The 22103-nt window shown below is 39.2% G+C and overlaps 1 protein-coding gene across 1 annotated transcript in view; it reads left to right on the top strand.

Moving 5' to 3' along the window:
* The first annotated feature begins 1768 nt into the window (after nucleotides 1-1768).
* Nucleotides 1769-22103, top strand: part of UBR1 (ubiquitin protein ligase E3 component n-recognin 1) — a 73065-nt gene continuing 52730 nt past the window's right edge. Inside the window, exons 1-9 of the mRNA XM_034417743.3 lie at nucleotides 1769-2851; nucleotides 9269-9525; nucleotides 11064-11142; nucleotides 12057-12167; nucleotides 13899-14029; nucleotides 16265-16406; nucleotides 20672-20734; nucleotides 20902-21025; nucleotides 21907-22014. Coding sequence (XP_034273634.2) covers nucleotides 2771-2851; nucleotides 9269-9525; nucleotides 11064-11142; nucleotides 12057-12167; nucleotides 13899-14029; nucleotides 16265-16406; nucleotides 20672-20734; nucleotides 20902-21025; nucleotides 21907-22014 — 1096 coding nt within the window. The 5' untranslated portion in view covers nucleotides 1769-2770. The remainder of the gene's footprint in view (nucleotides 2852-9268; nucleotides 9526-11063; nucleotides 11143-12056; nucleotides 12168-13898; nucleotides 14030-16264; nucleotides 16407-20671; nucleotides 20735-20901; nucleotides 21026-21906; nucleotides 22015-22103) is intronic.

Here is a 22103-nt window from a genome sequence, read left to right as displayed (position 1 = left end):
ACTTAACAGGCCTTTCTGGGATCAGCTGTAGCTTCTGGATCACCTCCCAAGATTGTCCCATATAAAATGCTTTACGGTAATTCTGCATGAGTTATTGATGCTGTAGTGTCCTGGCCCAAGACAGTATAGTTGACTTAGCCAAAGCTGAGAAAATATCCACCAGGGCAGTCTTCATCCACTTTTTAAACAGTAACCATGAGTCTAGGATATTCAGGTTCTAAACCAACTCCTTTGCAGAAAGCATTACCTAATTCTGAACAACTAATGGAATCAATATTCCTGAACATTTAGTGATGCACAGCAAATTAATCTTTGCTGAATTAATTTGATCTTATTTTGAACTGACAGCCTTAAGACATGGTTCATGCTTTCCAATCTCTGGCTTGACCTATGTGACAAATGAGTGTACAGCTAGTCCTCAACTTACAACACTTCATTTGGTTGAAATGTGCTTGAATATTAGTAGCTCGAGTTGGTAGTTAGGCTGTTGGTTTATTTTATTTATTTATTTTATTTATTTATTTTCAATTTATATACCGCCCTTCTCCCTGAGGACTCAGGGCGGTGCACAGCCAGAATTAAAAACATGAAATACAAATATTAAAAACAATTAAAATCTATATAAATTTGGCCCAAAAATTTAAAAAACCACAAACCAATTAAACATTTAAAAAATTTAAAAAATTTAAAAAATTTCTTCCTAAGCCAGCCTGGCTTGCTGGAAAAAGTGGGTTTTAAGGGCACGGCGGAAGGGCACAGCGGTTTGAGCTCCGAACTTGGCAATTTGGTTGCAAACGTTTTGTCACCATTCAAAGAGATATCGTCAGTGTTTTGAATTGTTCCTTGAATGGTGATGAAACGTTTGCAACCAATTGCCAAACTTGGATCTCAAACCAACAGCCTAAGTTCATTTAGTGATTGCTTAAAGTTACAACGGCACTGAAAAGATGACTTATGCCTGTTTTTCACACTTACAACCATTGCAGCATCTCCATGGTCACCTGATCAAAATTCAGATGTTTGGCAATTGACTCATATTTATGACTGTTGCAGTGTCCCAGGAATCATGTGATCACCTTTTGTGACCTTCTGACAAAGTCAATGGGGAAGCCAGATTCATTTAACCTAACCTAACCATATTACCTAACTTAACAACTGCAATGATTTACTTAACTGTGGCAAAAAACATTGTAAAATGGGGCAACACCAGTGGTGAAATTCCCCCGGTTCTATCCAGCTCGCTGAACCGGTAGTGCTGGCAGCAGGAGGCTCTGCCCACCCACCGCAGAGTTTTTTATCACCTGCGCACGTGCAGAAAAAGTGCATGCGCGCTCCCGTGTGCTCCCGTTCCCGAACCAATAGTGAAGGTAAGTGGATTTCACAGCTGGGCAACACTCAACAAATGTCTCACTTAACAACAAAATTTTGGGGCTCAACTTCCCCAACCATGTCGAAACAAAGGTCATCTACTAGGATGACCAATCATGTTATTGTCCCATGACTGGATATTAATATGCAGGATACATTTCTTCTAGGATTGTCTTACAAGGAAAGTTGAAGAGGAGACGTTATCAAAATCCCCAGGATCCTAGAGTGGCTTCTTCAAGAGGAGGTGCAGAACTATCTCATTTAAAGTAGGTATCATTACTCCCTTACTCAGAGTAACTGTGACAACTTCCCTGACCCAGCAAGCTGCACCCTGATTGGTTATTCAATGGAACCAGAAGTGGCTTAGACTAATAGCATAGGTCTACGCTACAAGTCAGGTGGCAGAGCTTATGCTGTAGAGAGAAGTTCTCTAGCAGAAGTCAGTGTATTAGAATCTGTCCAAGTAGCATATGGCCCTGGATGACCACTTGCAAAAAAGCCTAATCAATCAGCCAGCAAGCCAGTGGATGTTGCTGAAGTAGTGCTCAGCAATTCAGGGCATTGGGTTTATGGCAGCTGCATGAATAGAAATAGAATAACAGAGTTGGAAGGGTTCCTGGAGGTCTTCTAGTCCAACCCCCTGCCTAGGCAGGAAACCCTACACCAAGGGCCTTTCTAGCACTCTCTTGGATCAGTGTATTGTCCAAACCTGAAATTGTCCTATTTTGGTTTGCACAAACTGGCTTTGAATCGAAGACCTGGCACGGGTTAACTCCAGTTTGTACATTAATTGCAAGTCAACGTAAGAAGACTTTAAGAGTATAAAAGTTTATTTAGCAAACATTCAGGCTACAAGCAAGAACTTCACTTCTAAAGGTCCCGCAGATATTAGATGTGGGGCAGAAGAGAAATGTGGACGTTGAAAAGATCAATACGGGTTAAAGGAAGGTTTGGAAATTCAGTTTTATCTTGCAAACAGATTTATTCTGTGCAGCAAATTTCAAAATCAAACACCACTTCTCACAGACAGAAAATATATCAGTTCTCTCCCACTTCTGAAGAAATCTCCCGCTATAGCAGCAGTTTTTTCGTCGGTCGGCCGGTGGTGGAAGGGCTTCCCCAGCCGCCTTTGTACGCGCTTTACTCCGTGTTTGTCGGAGAAGCAGCCGCCGAGATTTTCCGGTTAGCAAGCGACGCTCGGCTCAGCAAGCGCTCTCTTGAGCATGCGCCAGAAAGCCGAGCATGCGCAATGTTGCAGAGAGGACCCTCTTCGTTTGGGGTTTGGCGTCGGGCATCGGGTCAGGTCTTCCCGAGCCCTGGTAATCCCCGGGCCTTCCCACGCAGCTGATTTCCGGTTGGCCTGCGGGAGGACGCAAGCCTGCCGAGCCCCGCTGCTCCTAAGATGGCGGATGAAGGCGACGGCGCGGGAAGGATGGCTGGAACGGGCGGCGCTGCCCCCGTGAACCCCTCGGAGGTGGCTGGGGTGAGATTCCGCTCCCGTCCGAGGATTCGTCGCTTGCGTTTGGGTCGATGGCCGCGGCGACGTGCCTCCCTAAAGGGTCCAAGCAGCGGCTGTGCTAGATAAATGGACCCTAACCCAGAAATGCCCGGGCGGGCAATGCCCAATGCTTTTATTATCCCCCGTTGTTCACACAGTAGGGGCTGCTCCTTAGGTCTTGCTAGGAAGATGGTCTTTCCCTGGTTCCTGCATCTGTTGCCTGCGCCCCCCCCCCTCTCCAAAAGGCTAATCTCTGGGTTCCTTGTCAAATGGGACTGCACCGTTGCGCACTACACAGGCAGCGCCGTACATACATGCTGGGCAAAGCCCACTTAGTTGACAGGCAAAGAGTTAGGATTTTAAGGAGGGTTTTAACTCCAGGAGAGTTAAAAATACCGGGGAGTTGGATTCGGACAGATCCACTTTTGCAATAGAAATAGTCTACCCGTACCTCCATAAAGATGCAATAAAACATTTTCCTAAGTGTTTTTTTTGGCATCTGGGCTTTGTCCTCTTCATTCTTAACTTCGTCCCTTTTCTATTTCAATTATTAGTTGTTTGTTTTTAATCTCTTTACTTTGAAATGTAATGGTGGTTGTTTTTTTAATTTAATTGCTTAATGGACAGTGATCATTTATTACAGTGGACAGTGCTCGTTTATTAGCACTGTACACTCAGTAGTATGTTTATACTGTATAATAAACCAGTATGGAATGTTTTGCATCTTGAAGATTATTATCATCAAGTAGGGAAGGGGAGATTTGATGAAGCTAAAAGGCAAATTTGTTTTCTGCTGGAGTGGATTGTTGTCTAGGCCATAATATTTAAACATCAAAATATTAGTCTCAATGCATTCCCCTTGGTATTTATATATATATGTATGGTAGTGTTCTTAATCATAAATGACCCTTATGTGAGCTTCAGTGATATTATTAATCAAACTTTATGGAAATATTTGTTAAAAATAATGTTTAGCAATTTCATATTTCTTTGTTTAGAGGAATTTGTGAAAATAGATTCATAAATAAAAACAAGGACTGGAATGGTAAAAGAAATGACGGGCAATATAATAGGCGTGCAATAGTTCGAAAGTATTAAATGTAATAACTAGGGCTTGAAGTAAAAGCGAAGGTGGGGACATCAGAGAAAATACCTAAAATGGATCAGTCTTTTGAATAAATCAACAATTTTTAACAATGGATGTTAATTAAGTAAACGGGATTTCCAATCTCAAAAATGGTTTTACTTTTTGTAAACAAAACAAATTGCATTTCAAAAAAATTCTTTCACTTTGGAAAAATAGCCAAACTTCAGCTGCAGTGAAATAGTGAATGCTGTGTCATGGATTTCAAATGGAGCCCAAAGATAGTAGTTTAATGGTGCAGCCTGAGAATTTGAGAGATTTTGTGCAAATTATAGAGAACTTGAGAAGTAATTACTGCTTTGAAAGGAACTCTAGATAACTAGGAATGATATTTGTCTGCTTGTTGACATTTAATAATTAACCATGTCAAAGCAGCTGTGTAACTGTGGAAAAGGAAAAGTGAGTAGACAGTTAATATGAGGAAACACAATACTGAGAAAAGAGACAAGAACATTAATATATCTTGCAACTATTGCTTAACGCGTTGTAAGCCGCCCTGAGTCTCCGGAGAAGGGCGGCATATAAATCAAATTTAAAAAAAAAACCTACAATCCATATAGAATAGAATATAATTCTTTATTGGCCAAGTGTGATTGGACACACAAGGAATTTGTCTTTGTGCATATGCTCTCAATGTACATAAAAAGAAAAGATACATTCGTCAAGAATCATAAGGTACACCACTTAATGATAGTCATAGGATACAAATAAGCAATTGAATCATACTAGGAAACAAATCATAAAGATATGACAACAAGTTATAGTCATAAGTGGGAGGAGATGGGTGATAGAAACGATGAGAAGATTAATAGTAATAGTAATGCAGACTTAGTGAATAGTTTGACAGTGTTGAGGGAATTATTTGTTTAGCAGAGTGATGGCGTTCGGGAAAAAACTGTTCTTGTGTATAGTTCTGGTGTGCAGTGCTCTGAAGGGAATCGTAAATACTGCAGTGCTTAAAAGCTTGAATTTTGTTTGAATGAGATTTCTCACATTTTTTAAACAAACATGGAAGTTTTAGTATGTATGTAATATGTGATGAGAACCAGTTTGGTGTAATGGTTAAGGTGCTGACCTAGAAATTAAGAGTTTTAATCCTGCTTTAGGCATGAAAGCTGGCTGGATGACTTTGGGACATTGGGTCATTCTCTCTCAGTGCAATCCACCTCAAAGATTTCTTCCAAAATCTTGAATGACCAAAGCCACTGAGTGGTGGAAGTCAATGTCTATGGCCCATCTGCTGAAGATGTGACAAATGGAAGATTTGGAATGTGAAAGGAGTAAATAGTAAACAATATGAATTAATGAAATTAAAAAGAAAAAGTGTGCCTGTAATTAAAAAAAGGAAAAGCATATAATACATGAGATGAAAGTGGCTTGATCTTGTAGAGTTGAGAAATATGTGCAGGGAAGTGAAGTTTAATTTTGAAAGGAAGGGCTAAATATATGTTAGAAGTATAAATTGGTGTTAAGTAATTGTTATGGGTGTCTATTAAAGTAGGAGTCTATATTTGGTGATAGTTGCATGTCAGCCAGTAAATAATAGTATTGGATTTGTGGAAAAATAAATATAATGTAGTGGGGAAAAATTCTTCTAGGTGATAAGAATGGATAGGTAGGAATAAGATGAGAGAGAAAGAGAAGGCCATTGTATCAGTAGAGGCAAAAGAATACAATAAGAATGCTGACTGCTGAATATCTGCTTAGAAAAGATCTGTTTATTTTTAATATGTGGTTTAAATATTGATTTATTTATATGTACACATTGCATAGGAATGAGTATAATAACAATAGCACTTAAACTTATATACTGCTTCATAGTGGTTTACAGCCCTCTCTAAACGGTTTACAGAGTCAGCATATTGTCCCCAACAATCTGGATCCTCATTTTACTGACCTCGGAAGGATAGAAGGCTGAATCAATTTTGAGCCAGTGAGGATTGAACTCCTGGTAGTGAGCTGAATTAGCCTTTAATACCGCATTCTGAACTAATCTGCTATACTGCATTCTAACCACTGCATCACCACGGCTCCTAAGCTAGAAATCATAGGGCTGCCTAGAGTCACCCCAAACAGTGAGATGGGCAGCATGTAAATTTAATAATTAAAGTAAATGATGAGATAGAAATATGATGAGAGGATATGAATGTGGAGCAGACCAATTTTTTTGCAGAGCTAAGAGTGGGTCTTTGAAAAAAAGGAAAAGAATTTAAAGTGAAAGTAAAATGAGTGCAAAAAGAGCTGTGTAGAAATATTAGAAGATAGATCAGAGTTCCCAAACTCATGAGGTGCCTGTAGCCTTCCAGGTCATTTTCTGTGGCTTACATTTCCTTCACACAGGGAAAACAACTGTTGAAAATGAGATAGCAGCTTGTCAGTCTCATTAGGCATTACATAACCTTGCTTAGACTGACAAGAAACAGCTTCTCCTCTGGAGACTAAAAAACAGATGGGCAAGCTGTACTGCTGGTCCTGCTTTTCCTCTTTTGCCTGCTCCCATCATCTTCACTGCTGCAGCTCCTTACTACAATTTTAGAGTGAGAAGAAATGGCTCAGTGCCTATGACCGTATGCTAAAGTGCTGTGAGAACTCAGGCTGTGCAGCCCATCGCTCAGCATGCTCCATTTAGCTTTAGAGCTGTTTTTATCACCTTAAAACAAAGCAGGGAAAAAACAGTGGTGTTAATGGGAGCTCACCAGAACTGCAATGGCACCTTGAATGTAAGACTAGGAGTAGTTATTCCTTACCCTATCCACTCAGGCCCAGAGACTGGTGTTTTACCAGTGGATTTATTTTATTTATTTAGTGTATGGATGGTCACACACAATATTAAAACACTTCATTTTTACAGGTTAAAACAATTAAAACAATTAAAAAAAGAGAAGTAAGAAAACCTAAGAGGAAAACAGAGTTTAATGTCGAGTTTGGAGATCCAGTCAGTAGCTGTCGTTGTTACGCAGAGGAAGTCCCTAAAATCTCCTGGATACCTTCTGTTAGAGCATTCCCTCACTATATGTTGGATAGTCTGTCCGGGGCCCCCGCAATCGCATTGTGCTGAAGGTGTCTTTCCCCATTTATACAAGGAGTCAGCACACACCCCGTGAGTCGTTCTAATTCTATTGTGTGTCACCCATATGTGTTGGGGTAGATTAAATCCTGGAGGTATACTATTAGGATTAATATACTCAGAGATAACTTGGGGGGAATAGCTACTTCACGCTTCCATCCACTTTTGTGTGATGTTCTGATGATCGGCCAGCAACTTAAGCGCTGTCAAGAGTGGTGGGTTTCTTGACTTTACTCAGCATCTTAAGAGATCAGGAATGTAGCCATGAATGGGTAGAGAGGAATTTAACAGGATCTTACTATACTCCCGAATGAGAGCTTCTTGTCGCCATAAGGGTGGGGGAAGTATGTGACTAAGAACTGGTAACCAATAACTAGGTGTAGATTTTATGCACCCAGTAATTAGCCTCATCGTATGGTTAAGTTGAACATCAATAAGTCCTCTTTGTTATCTGTTTATCCATACAGGTGCGCAGTATTCTGCTGCAGAGTAGCAAAGCCCAAGGGCTGCACATCGAAGAGTTGGGGCTGAAGCTCCCCAAGTTGTTCCCCATAGTTTTTGTGGAATGTTATTTCTACTGTTAACCTTGGCAGCCATATTCTTAATATGTTTTTTAAAAGACAGAGTCCTGTCTAAGGTGACCCCCAGGTATTTTGGTGTTACCTCATATGGAAGCAGTTTGTTGTTTAGGTATACATTGAGTTCTCTTTTTGCCAATTTGTTGTTAAGGTGAAAACATGATGTAACTGTTTTACTTACGCCTGGGATTAACCTCCATTGGTGGAAGTATGTACTCAAAGTTATAAGGTTGGCTGTAAGTATGCCTTCTGTAGCTTCTATGTCCTTGTGGCTATACGCTAATGCCAGATCATCAGCATAAGAGAACTTCGTTGATAGTGTGGGTGGTATAACGGAATTATATAAGTAAAATAGAGATGGGGCCAGTGGAAAAACTCCATAATTTCTAAACAAAGTTATTCTGTGTGTGTAGTGAGTGAGATGTTTTCCTTTTCTCTCTATCAGTCACCCAGTTTCTAATTTTATCTCTCTGGTGAAGTGCTTGAATTATCATTGGGAAAGGCAAATTGGCAATTAATAAGCAACTCTTAACTAAGTCCCTTTTTTTGCAGCTTTTCTTAAAGTAGCTATCAAGGAAATTACCCAGAAATCTCTACTGTATTGCATTTGATCAGTGAAAACAAGGCCTTCCTGGTTCCTTGTTTGCTAGTGTAATAATTTATGTTCTATTAACTCATAACAGAATAACAGAGTTGGAACCTTGGAGGTCTTCCAGTCCAACTCCCTGCTCAGGCAGGAAACCCTACCATTTCAGACAAATGGTTGTCCAATCTCTTCTTAAAACCTTCCAGTGTTGGATAATTCACAACTTCTGGAGGCAAGTCGTTCCAGTGATTAATTATTCTAAGTATCAGGAAATTTCTCCTTAGTTCTAGGTTGGTACAACTTACTGGTAAGAACTAAGAAATCCAAAATTTTCTGCGAAGTTATCCAAGAAAGTGTCTTGGATCTTGACAAATGAAATGAGCGAGGGTGGTGGAGGTGGAGATCAGATTAATTCAGAGCTCAGTTCTTCTGCCTAATGTTAAATTATCAGCTTAACTTGAAACCCTAAACCTCCATGTATTCTGTTAATTACAACTTGAAAATACCAGATGGCAATTGATTTTTTTTTTCTGTGTGACAGACTGTATTTATTTAATCAAATGTGAGCCTTCTTTCTGTTAAAAGTGATGAGAAATTGAACTAAATTTGCAGGAATAACAGCCTTTTCTAAGAAAGTGACTCATAATATATTAAAGACAAAATACTATTTTTTCCCTGTAAATGCTGTAGTTAGAGTAGTTGTGCCAAGTTTCAGATGATTAGATTCTAAGATTTTATGTTGTTATTCCACAACAATCAAAATAATGTTGATATTTTGGTTAATGAAAAGCACTGTCTTATAAATGTCTAAATTGAAAAGGTGAAACTTAACTTTGCTTCACAGTAAATATTGCTTTATTTAATAATACATGTTTAATGGCATATTTCCTTCATTTTTTACTCAAAAGTTCCAAACATTTATAACTTCAAAGTTACTTTTTCTCTGTTTACACATATTGTATATCATAATCTATGACATGTGAAATATTGATACTGAAGGAGTAACATTGTGTTCTGTTTTTTGCAGTGGTGGGATGAGAAGCTTGATTTTCATGCTGCCTTTCTTCAACATTTGGCAAAAGTGGTTCCAAGCATATATTGTGATGAAATGGACCCTCTATCACAGAAAGAGGAAGAAATGGCCCAAAAAATGATTCTTTATCCTTTGGAGTGGCATTTATTTGGAGAAGATCCAAATACCTGTCTAGAAAAACTAAGACAGATTGGTACCTCGCAGCTGTGTGGAAAAGTATTTAAAGGTGGAGAGACAACGTATTCCTGCAGGTTTATAGCAATATTCCTACCTTTTAATGTTTCTTTGAACAATATGATCTAATATATAATTGTCAATACAGCTTTGGTGTTATGCAAAACACCTTTCTAAAATGGATTTTTGTTCGTGGATGGGTAGTAAAGTGTTATGTAAGTAAGTTTTGTTACCAATCCAAAACAAACATCATGTTCTGGAAGTTCTATTGAGCTATTTTGAATTGGTTGCAGTTGCAGTTCATCACTTGAAAACATGGCTCATTTTGGTTGTTTTAAATTTTGTTTGAAACAAAATATGGAAGGACCTAGAGTGATTTTAGGAGATGAGTGTACACGGCCTGTACACCAGCTTGAAAACTTCACAATATTCTCTGTGCTTTCCCTTCTCTCCCTCCGCTCCACAGCCACTTTTGATGTCCCATCATACCCTACTGACCAATGTGCTCTTTGGTATTTCCAGCACTTTCCCTTCCTCCTCTCAGCGACCAGTATTCTTATGTGACATATCTACCAGCTTATCCACCTCCTAATTTTCTTACAGCTATCCCTTTCCTCCTTCTCCAGCCACTGCTGCCGGTTCTCCCAGTGTCTATAGAAACATCACTAAGGAAACCTATCAGCCATAGGTTTTCATACTCAAATCTCCTCACCAACAATGTATTATGCAATGCATAAGTGTAAGATCGTGCATTTAAGGGAAAAGAATCCTCTGGCAGGGTACAGTATTGGGGATACAATGTTAGAACAACAGTAGAAAAGGATTTAGGTGTACTTATAGCAGATGACTGCAAAACAGTGTGGCTGGGTAGCTGTGAAGGCAAACAAAATTCTGGGATGCATCACTTGAGGAATCACCAGCAGGAAAAAGGAGGTTCTAATCCTGCTATATAGGATATGATTGAAACCTTTAAATATGAAAACTTTAAAGATGAGAATAAAGTGTAGAAGGCAGTATTTCAATGTTAAGCAAAAATTAAGAATACGTGAACATAATCTCAAAGTGATGGGCGGGGGGGAAGAGTTCAAAAGTAATGTTAGAAAGTATTACTTCACAGAAAGAGTAGTAGAAGATTGGAACCAATTTCCAACAGAGATAGTGGATCAGTTATTAGTAATACAGTTTAAACACATGTCCATCTGACAAAAATTTAATTAATTAATTCATTAATTAAAAAGAAAACAAACAAAGGTGTACTCGATGGACCAGTAGGTCTTTTTCTGCTGTTAGTTTTCTATGTTCCTGTTACTTCTACGCAGAAAAAAAAATCCATTTTATTTCATACCTGGAAAAAATCTTGCTCTATGTTTTGGATTAAAACATCTGAAACATGTATGATTTCAGTTCAGGCACTGATCACCCAGAATCTATTTTATGTTGAGACTGGTTTGTGCATAAATCATTTTGCCCACAACTAATAATAAGCAATTCTGGCTTATGTGTGAATGCTTCCACTCTGTTCAATTAACACTTCCAGAATTTGGAGGTTTGGAAGGTTTTTGAAAAATAAGTGCTTACAGCACTTATCAGCATCAATTTCTTATTTTTGTTGCAGGGATTGTGCAATTGATCCAACTTGTGTACTTTGCATGGATTGCTTCCAGAACAGTATTCATGTAAATCATCGTTACAAGGTAAAGAAATGTGTGCTTTGGTGTGATATCTATTAATGTAGTGTGCTAGTAAGATAAATGAGCATTTATGAGAATTTGATTGTGTTTTTTAAGTATTGAAGGTAAATAACAGTACAAGAAAATCAATTTATGTTAAGTGGTAGAATACTTAATGGCCACATCAATTCAGACAGCCAAAAATTACTAGGCAGAATAGAAAAACTGACTATTTAATTTCATAAACTTACTTTCAGGATCTTTAGGACAAAAAAGAACAAGAGGATTAATTTGTAATTATCAGATGCATAGGTAATGGATAATCTCAGAAAGAAATCTCAAATTTCCATACAGAATATCCAGGACTCCCATTTAGGGGCAATAAAAACTAGTTAATTTAAAAGATCAGATAATAGGGAGGGGAGCTTACTGTTGCTTAAGAGTTAGAGAACAAAATTTAGAAAAGACCCATTCTAATGAATTGGGCAGTTAATAGTTGTGGTAATCACTTTTTAATAGCCTGATTCATTAGAATGGGCCTTTTCTAAGTTTCTTTTTCTGACCATTAAGCAGGCTCCTGCCCTCTTATTTGTTTCCTAGGCACCATCTCATCCCCTCATTCCTCTAGGTCAGGGGTATCAAACTCACGGTGTCACAGCATTATCATGTGAGGTATCTGGACTTTTTTCCCCTTTGCTAAACTGGGCGTGGCCAGCACGTGATGCATCGGGACAACAGGCCAGGAACTTGACATCCCTGCTCTAGGTCATTTTCACATAACCATTACAAAAGGAGAACACAGACAAATTTGGGCATAGTTGTTACTCGTGTAATGTAGTATTGCTGTGATATATGCCGTACCATTGTTCTGCATTACTTCTAAAATGAATTAATGGTTCTGAACTTCCCATTATGTCCTTTGTTCTTAATTGTTTTAGATGCATACTTCTACTGGAGGAGGATTTTGCGACTGTGGGGATACAGAAGCATGGAAGACTGGACCAGTGTGTACAAAACATGAGCCTGAAGGAGGAGATAATACTGAAGAGGTATTTCTTTGTAATAAATTGAAAAACAAATATTATTGTATAAAGAATAATTCCTAATTATGTACTAGTTGTTTGGGATGCTCACAAAATGTTTGGAACATCTTTGTATCATAACCCTTGATGTTTGTGTTCCATTCTAATGGAATTTTCTAATAAATTTTCACACACTTCTGAGTTTATAATTTTATAAAAGTGGACCCTCAGAAGCTGTTTATCACAATTTCAACAAGTTTTTTGAACAAGACAGTTAGGTCATAAGGAATCCCACTTGTTCTTCTCTTGATTGAAAATAATGTTGAACTTTGACTAGCTAATGATATGTTGAAAGAATGCCATGATTCCAATGTAGCCATGATATTCTAAGTAGTTCTCCTTCTGAATAAAAAAACTACCATCCCAGATGGAGTGAAACCTACTTACCTTCCTTACCGGTTCGGAAGCGCACGTGCCATCACGTCATATGCGTGCGCAGACCTGCGCATGCGCAGAAGGTAAAAAACACATTACTTCCTGGTTAAAACCAGGAAGTAATGACACAGGGGCAGGTGGGCAGAGCTTCAATTTGCCATTGCTACCTGATTGCCGAACCACCAGCCAAGATTGGACTGGGTGATCCGGTCCGATCCGGGAGCATTTCACCCCTGATCCCAGACTAACTTAATCAGAGAGACTGATAGTTATTCTTATACAGATTGTTCTCATTTAACATCCACTCATTCAGTGATTGTTTGAAGTTACCATAATGCTGAGCAAGGGATATTCACGATAAGTCCTCATTGTTGTGACTGTCACAGTGTCCCTGTGTTCACATGATTGTGATTTGAGTGGCTGACTCATGATTATGACATTACAGCATTCCACGATCATGTGATCACCATTTGTAACCTTCACTGCTGACTTCTAATGAACAAAGTCAATGGGGAAGCCATTAGAAGGTCACAAATGGCCGTTATGTGACTGGGAAGCTGTGACCACATAGGATTCTCCTAACAATGGTAACCAGGACACTAGAATGGCCGTCGTAGATTGCAGAGTCATGTGATATTGCATCTTACAATCACATCGCTGGTCCTAGTTGCTATCGATAAGAGGGGGACTATCTATAGATCTTTTATATCTTTTAAAGGTAGATAAATATATCATGGAAAGCTGCTTCATAGAGAGTTAAGAGTTAAGACATTGTGAACAGCTGTTTTGGATTTCAATTGGAATTTTTCAATGTTTTTTGGATCCAGTTTGGTGTAGTGCAGGGGTATCAAACTTGAGTCATCACATGACGTATCGGGACTTTTTCCTCCTTTACTAAGCTGGTCGTGGGTGTGGCCAGCATGTGATGCATCTGGCCCATGGGCCAGCAGTTTGACAGCCCTGGTGTAGTGGTTAGAAACCAAGAGATTGTGAATTCTAGTCCTGCCTTAGTCACATAGCCAGCTGGGTGACCTTAGTCTGGTTGCTTTCTCTTAGCGCTAGAAAGGAAGCAAAGGCAAATCTCTTCTGAAAAACTTGGCCAGGAAAACTGCAGAACTAGTCCTGGCAGTCACCAGATATCAGTTGGTACAAGCCCCCTCCCACAGACCAAGAGAGAGAATGAAAGAGATATTTCTTATTGAACAATTGCTACTATAAGATACTTCTTTCACTAGTTAGCAGTGAAAGAGTCTGCAACAAAGTTCATGCTTGTTGGTTTATTGTACTATGGATCTAACATGGGTACATTTAATTTTTTTGTAGAATGTGGAATGCCAGTTGAATGAAGAGGTAATCGCACAAGCAAGGAAAATCTTCCCTTCAGTTATAAAATACTTTGTTGATATGACTGTTTGGGAAGAGGAGAAAGAGCTGTTTTCAGAGCTTATGATTAAGTAAGTAATTTGTTACAGTTGGCTTCTAAGTGTCTTACCTGCCTCCATTCCAAGATTGTTAATAATAAAGTAACAAACAGTGAAGATAATGCATCACCCAATCAGGATTAGGCAAGAACTTTGAATAATTTAGCAAGGAAAAGCAAAGATAAGTAGGAGTGGATAATTATATAGAATCACCCAGATAGTTTATGTATCTTGAAATTCTCACCCTACAAGTAAAATGATTTCCTGTCTTCATACTCTGTAGCCTAGCAGATAATGGATTTTTTTTCTTGCAACTGTTAAGAAAGGTGCTTAAAAGTCTTTCTATATTTAAGACCTCATACTAGTATAGAGATTGTTTAACTTGGAAATATAGTGCTAATTATTACAAAGAAAATCTGGGGTTCCTGTCCTTCAATTCTCCCTTTTTCCTCCAGAGTTAGCCATCCTTCTGATTATAGCTTTCACAAGCAATATGATAGAAAGTTTTGATTTTTTAAAGATTTATAATTACAGTGATCATATTTTGTTATTTCACTTCTATTGGAGGAAGAAGTTTTTAAACAATAGTAAAAGAGAAAGACTCCATTTAGTTGAGCTCAATTAGAGTAAGAGGTTTCTTTTCACAATAGGGCAGTTATATTCAGTTATTCAGTTCCTACCACTCAATCCAGCTCATTCCATCAGTGCAGCCACTATATTCACATCACCATCATGAAACAAATCTATAAAGCAGTTGGGTGTTGACATGATTCCTGCTAAAATTGTTAAATCAATATTAATATTCAAATTTCAGAAAGAGGATGTGCAGCATATGATTTCTGGTTCCTTAGGACAGCCATCTAGACTTCAAAATACTGCCTAGCTAATATATCCTTTATTACATTCCTCCTATATTAAACAAAAAAAGATTAAAATACAAGCACCACCGATGAAGACTTCCTTGTGTTCAGTAGAGACATCCAGACCAGGTAGAGCTATTTAGAACAGGTAGCTGCTTACTATATCTTACCCACATTAAACGAAGAGCTCTTAGCACAACATACTATCAATATTCTCTAATTCTTCTATTTATTTTTTTACTTATTTTTTATTAAGAATTTTGATTACAATAGTAAAAACTAATACAAGTTAAATTGGAGAAAGAGGAAAAAAAGTGAACGAAAAAGGAAGAAAAAAGAAAGGGTATAATAAAGAAAAGAAATATATATATAAAGAATTGATTTGCAACATTCCTCATAATAAGTATAAACAAATTTGGTAACCCTTCACTCCCTATAAAGTTACAAATACCTCATTATCCCATATCCCATCCAATATATATGTGCAAATCCATAAAACATCAACTTTTCAATTCTGTGCCAGCAAAAATTCCATAAAGGGTTGTCAAGACTGCCCCCCCAAAAAAAGTTATTTTAACTTGATCAAATAAAACAACTTTATCTTCCCTGCTTCCCTGCTTTTACTTTTAATGAATGTAATTCTTTAATTCATTCAAATATTGAATTGATTTGATTTTTCTTCTTCTTTATCCCAATCACATAGATGTCTTTCAGGCTTTAACAAGCCTCTTTTGTAGAGCCAATTGAAAAATATTTTCCAGTTCATCCTCTTGCTTTATCATTATATTTCCCTTTTTAAAATTTCAGAGAGGTTCTTTGGATATCTAATAAAGTAACCTTTTCCAAATCATTCTCTTGGCCTGTCATTTAAAATTCCACTTTTGATACTTTCTTTGTCTTAAATAATTTAGATATTTTTTTTTCATATGTGTCATTCCTTCATTAACATCTTTTGGACGCTCTATCCATAGAAGCAGACATTATTATTGATAGTGTTGATATTGCAGTCAGTAATTTCTGGCTTCATTCTTCAAAGGTCTTGTTTAATGTTTTTGATGTTATATTGTTTTGTGTCATTTTGTAAGTCCTAGTATTAACTGATGTCAAGAACTGGCTTGTATTTTATTCTGCTTAGAATCTTTTTTTGTGTCCAACTTCCAAAACCATAAAGTAACTTATCTTAATTAAGACTTGCAGTAACCAGGATAGCCAAAATAAATCTGTTTCCCACAAGAAACTATTTATTTTTTATAGATAATTCCAAAATCTTATAATAAAAGTCAATATTCCCAATATCTTTACTGTATGTTTATTTGTAGCTTGTGCTATTCCTGTGGCCAACTTTAATTTGGAAGTTATTTCAGTTTTTCTTATGGCTTATCAGTCATCTTTTGGGTTTTTTTTATAGTAGAGAGAAGCCAGACAAACACTATTGTGTCCTTTTCAATGATGAGCATCATTCTTACGATCATGTTATCTACAGTCTACAAAGAACTCTTGGGTGTGACCTTGGAGAAGCCCAGATATATACTACTGCAATAGATAAAGAGGTTAGTAATATACATAATTTCTGAAACAAGTGTGTGTATTCCAGTTATTATGCTGCTGTGGTATCCAGCCTGATACAGGGAGAAGTGGAAGAAGGACATTGTCATTTTTTTCAATAAATGCTGAGATTATTTTGCTTTTTGATAAAGCTTGGCTGCATAGTTCTCTCTTGCACAGATTAGTGTAATATACTTGCAGTGTTCATTATCTGATTCTGAGTTGTCACTATAATCAATATCTTATATTAGATTGAATTCTTAAGGTAAATTTTGTTATAGAGTTACAATTTTCAGAACAATGGGTTTTCTTTTAAGTCAATTGACATCTGAATAATTATTGTTTTAGCAGGTTTAATTATTTTAGAAATTTAGTGAATGAACAGGGCTGGTCAAATTGTTATCTCAGGATTGACTTTTTTCTGGAAATTCTAACATTTAGAATCACAAGAGCCATGGTGGCGCAGTGGTTAGACTGCAGTACCGCAGGCTACTTCTGCTGACTGCTGACTGCCTACAAGTTGGCAGATTGAATCTCAACAGGCTCAAGGTTGACTCAGCCTTCCATCCTTCTGAGGTCAATAAAATGAGGACCCAGATTGTTGGGGGCAATGTGCTGGCTCTGTAAACAGCTTAGAGAGGGCTGCAAAACACTGTGAAGCGGTATACAGTATAAGTCTAAGTGCTATTGCTATTGCTGTTTGCGCCAGCATGCATTTTAAATCTGGCCTTTTTGAAATATTTAAGGAATTTATTTCTGAAGAATTTTTTCATATTTACCGTTCATATCTAAATCTTTTTTCTTGAGGTTCTTGTTACATTGTTCCCACCCATCAGATATGGTACCAGAGGAAGATATTCTTTTTAGCAACGGGTCACAGTTTTAGAATTTCTCTTCCAGAGAAGCTCATTTGATTCTAAGTTACAAAGTTTTGTAATTCTAGGCAAAGATCTTTATATTCTTATAAGCCCTTAAAGATGTTTGTATTTTAGCTTTGTTTTACTATATATTGATCCAGCCATCTTCCAGGAAGTGCTTTGGATGATCTATTTTCACATAAGGGTTAACAAGATAAAGAGTTTGTCTGCCATTTCTTCTCAGAAGTGCTGTGTGGGTGGTGCATTTTTCATGGTATTTGGGATAAAGATTCAAGGATTGGATTATCTGCCGATGGGTTTATGTGCAAGTATATATGGTAGAGCAAAATTCACTGATTCAGGAATGGAATGACAACTTTAGAATGTCTTATTCCTCTTCTAAACTATGCCTTACCTCTTTCAGACTATACCATTATGAGAATTGTTTGGTGTTAATAGACATAAATCTTCCAAATTCTAGAATGGAATAATCCAGAAAAGGAACAGAAGAATTAATGGACCATGAACTAAGAATATTTTTAAAACCCTGTGAACATCCAAGCCATATGCTAATTTCCGACAGTGAATTTATTCCTTTAAAAGAGCTACATGATGGCATTACCTCTGTAATAATGTTAATGTTATTTGTCAGTTTTAAAAGTCATTGATGTTGATATATATCCAACAAAAACTAATTCAAATTTAAATTATTTCATTTCATTTTTTTTTTCATTTTATTAGATTTCTATACCGCCCTACTCCCGAAGGACTCAGGGCGGTGCACAGCCAAACAATAAAAACACATACAATACAAAATTTAAAAAATAGAATAAAATCAAATTAAATAATTTTGGCCCCGACAAATTTAAAACCCCAAACTTTTAAAACCAATTTAAAATTGAATATATAAAATACTAAAAGATATTTAAAATTTTAAAAATCTTTTATAAAAGAGGGGGAAAATTAGGCCAGGCCGGCCTGGTGAAATAGTAAGGTCTTTAAGGCGCGGCGGAAGGTGCGCAGATCCGGGATCCTCCGTATCTTTGGGGGGAGCTCGTTCCAGATAGTAGGTGCCCCCACAGAGAAGGCTCTCCCCCTGGGGGCGCCAGTCGGCATTGTTTGGCTGACGGCACCTGGAGGAGCCCCTCTCTATGGGAGCGTACCGGCCGGTGGGAGGCTATTGGTGGTAGTAGGCGGTCCCGCAAGTACCCGGGTCCTAAGCCATGGAGCGCTTTAAAGGTGGTAACCAGAACCTTGAAGCGCACCCGGAAGACCACCGGGAGCCAGTGCAGCTCGCGCAGGAGGGGTGTTACATGGGAACACCATGTCGCTCCCATTACCACCCGCGCGGCCGCACTCTGCGCCAGTTGGAGCCTCCGGGTGCTCCTCAAGGGGAGCCCCATGTAGAGAGCGTTGCAATAGTCCAGGTGGGAGGTGACAAGGGCATGAGTGACCGTGCGTAACGAGTCCCGATCCAGAAAGGGACGCAACTGGCGAATCAGGCGTACCTGATGAAAAATCCTCCCGGTCACAGCCGTCAAGTGCTCTTCTAAAGACAGCCGTGAATCCAGGAGGATGCCCAAGTTGCGAGCCCTCTCCGTGGGGGCCAATGATTCGCCCCCAATAGTCAGTGATGGCGTCAACTGAATATATCGGGACGTCGGAAACCACAGTCACTCAGTCTTGGATGGGTTGAGCCTGAGCCTGTTCCTCCCCATCCAGATCCGTACGGCCTCCAGGCACCGGGACATCACTTCAAGGGCATCGTTGGGGTGATCCGGGGTAGAGATGTACAGCTGGGTGTCGTCAGCGTACTGATGGTACTCCACCCCGAAACCACGGATGATCTCGCCCAGCGGCTTCACATAAATGTTGAACAGGAGAGGCGAGAGGACCGACCCTTGTGGCACCCCACATATGAGGGGCCTCGGGGTCGACCTCTGTCCCCCTGTCAACACAGACTGCGACCGGTCAGAGAGAAAGGAGGAGAACCACCGCAACACAGTGCCTCCCACCCCCAACTCTTCCAACCGGTGCAGCATGATACCATGGTCGATGGTATCAAAAGCCGCTGAGAGATCTAACAGGACCAGGACAGAGGAGCACCCCCTGTCCCGAGCCCTCCAGAGATCATCAACCAACGCGACCAGTGCCATTTCCGTGCTGTACCCGGGCCTGAAGCCCGACTGGAACGGATCCAGATACATCGTTTCATCCAGGTGCTGGGGGAGCTGTTGCGCGACCACACTCTCAACAACCTTCGCAACAAAGCGAAGGTTGGAGACCGGACGATAATTTACCAACATTGCCGGGTCCAGGGATGGCTTCTTGAGGAGAGGCCTCACCATCGCCTCTTTCAAGGCGGCGGGAAAGTCACCCTCACTCAGCGAAGCGTTTAAAATCCCCTGGAGCCAGCCTCGTGTCACTTCCCGGGAAGCCAGTACTAACCAGGAAGGACACGGGTCCAATAAACAAGTGGTCGCGTTCAGTCTACCCAGAATCCTGTCCACGTCCTCAGGGGTCACAGGATCAAACCCATCCCAGATAACATTCTCAAGACCTGCCCCTGTCTCTCCCCCTGAGACTACCCAGTCGGAGTCCAAATCTTCCCGAATCTGAGTGATTTTGTCATACAGATACTGAACAAAATCCTCAGCTCTACCCTCCAAGGGGTCCTCCCGCGCTTCCTGGTGGAGCAGGGAGCGGGTCACCCTAAAGAGGGCGGCCGGGCGATTATCTGATGACGCAATAAGAGCAGCAAAATAACTACATTTCGCTGCTTTTATCGCCACTAAGTAATTCCTAATGTGGGATCTTACTAGTGTCCGGTCAGATTCAGAAAGACTGGCCCTCCAACTACTCTCTAGGCGTCTTTTCCGGCGCTTCAAATCCCTCAGCTCCTCGGTAAACCAAGGAGCCAATTGAGATCGGCGCCGGGTCAGAGGCCGCAAAGGCACGACCCGATCCAGAGCACCAGCAACCGCCCTATCCCAGGCGGCCATCAGGTCTCCAGTCGAGGCGTGTGCCAGAACCTCAGGAAATGGCCCAAGCTCCGTCTGGAATCTGTCAGATTCCATCAGGCGCCTGGGGCGGAACCATCTTACTGGCTCCGCCTGCCTGCGGCGGGGTGCAGGGGTTCGAAGGTCGAGACGAAGGAGAGAGTGATCTGACCATGACAAGGGTTCAGTAACTATATCCCCTATATCAAGATCCCTCAACCACTGTCCAGAGACAAAAACCAGATCCAGCGTGTTTATAATTATAATACAAAATGACTGAATATTTGTACCACTTCCATTTAAATCGGCCTGAAAGCAACTTTTCCATTTTGATCTTGCCTTTTGTTTGCACACACTATAATAACATTATCCTGTCTATGTCTATTTTATTTTATTTTTTAAAAAATTATGCAGGGTCGAAAGGCTGTTAAGAAGGGGTCATATGTTGTTTGTCAAGAAACAAAAGAGGAGATTAAGGTAACAATAGAATTTTTAAAATATGTATACTATTCTGTACATTTATGAAGATACATTCATAGAGATGATTTTCCTTGATTTTAACTCCACATTTTTGTTTAATCATCTTTGATCCATAGAATGCTTGTTGTATTCTCATTCAAATTTTAAATATTCTTATTTTCTAGAAACATTCAAATAATGTTTCCCAAGGTCCCCTTAATGTGATGGTTCTTCATGCAGATGTAATGGCTCATCAGAAATTTGCTTTGCGTCTTGGTTCGTGGTTAAACAAACTTATGAGCTATTCAAGTAAGTATCCTAGATTATTTGTGTTGTGCATAGATTGCAAAATACTGAACAAGAGCTTTATTGGTTGTGGCAAGTATTTCCCTTGTTTGTAAAACCAGTCAAAATGATTCTGTTCTTCTGTGAAAAACTATTTTCCTGCTACTGTTAGACAACCATCCCTTAAAACAGTGATGCAAAATTTCTCCTGGCTTGAGGGCCACACTGAATTTTGCACAGCTTGTTGAGGGTCACCTTCCAAAAATAGATGGAAGCAGGATTGCCTTTTTTATTTTTTATTTTTCTTGGTTTTTAAGGGACAAAATTATGTCTTGTTTGGGCATCATTTTCTTTTATCCCCACCCTCAAATAAAATCAGATCAAATTTTGGGACTATCCATTTTGTTTGGGTAAAGTTCTTTAGGAACCCTAGCAATAACAATAGCACTTAAATTTATATACCGCTTCACACTGCTTTACAGCCCTCTCTAAGCGGTTTACAGAGTCAGCATATTGCCCCTAACAATCTGGGCCCTCATTTTACCCACCTCGGAAGGATGGAAGGCTGAGTCAACCTTGAGCCTGGTGAGATTCGAACTGCTAAATTGCAGTCAGCGGGCAGTCAGCAGAAGTATCCTGTAGTACTTTGTTCTAACCACTGCACCACCACAGTTCTTGCACCTTTTTTCTTCAAAGGAATTGCATTGTATCATTGATTATTGTTGCAAAATGATTACAGAAGTAAACATGAAAGTGATTGCATAAAATTACTCAGTATGAGAGCAAGGACATTTTCAAATATCTTTCTGTTATATGTGAAGGTTTTTTTGCATGATATTTTTCATAAGGATTTCAGTTAAGTCCTTCAGTAATCTAAACCTTCATCTGATACGTTCCTCTTTTAGGTGATTTTCGTCAGATATTCTGTAAAATATGTTTAAAAGAAGAAGCTGATTCAGGGAAACCTTGTCTGATAAGCATATTGATGCTGTGGGATGCAAAACTTTATAAAGGTAAATTGAATCTTTGAGAAATAACTGGGACAGAGCTATTGCCAACTGAGAATTTTCTAAAAACATCTGGTGGGCCCCTGTAAGAAATA

This window comes from Pantherophis guttatus, chromosome 1 (genome assembly GCF_059756535.1).
Source record: "Pantherophis guttatus breed Tessera chromosome 1, ASM5975653v1, whole genome shotgun sequence".
Lineage (NCBI taxonomy): Eukaryota > Metazoa > Chordata > Lepidosauria > Squamata > Colubridae > Pantherophis > Pantherophis guttatus.
Note: the sequence above shows the minus strand (reverse complement) of the source record. Positions and strands in the feature narration are given on the sequence as shown.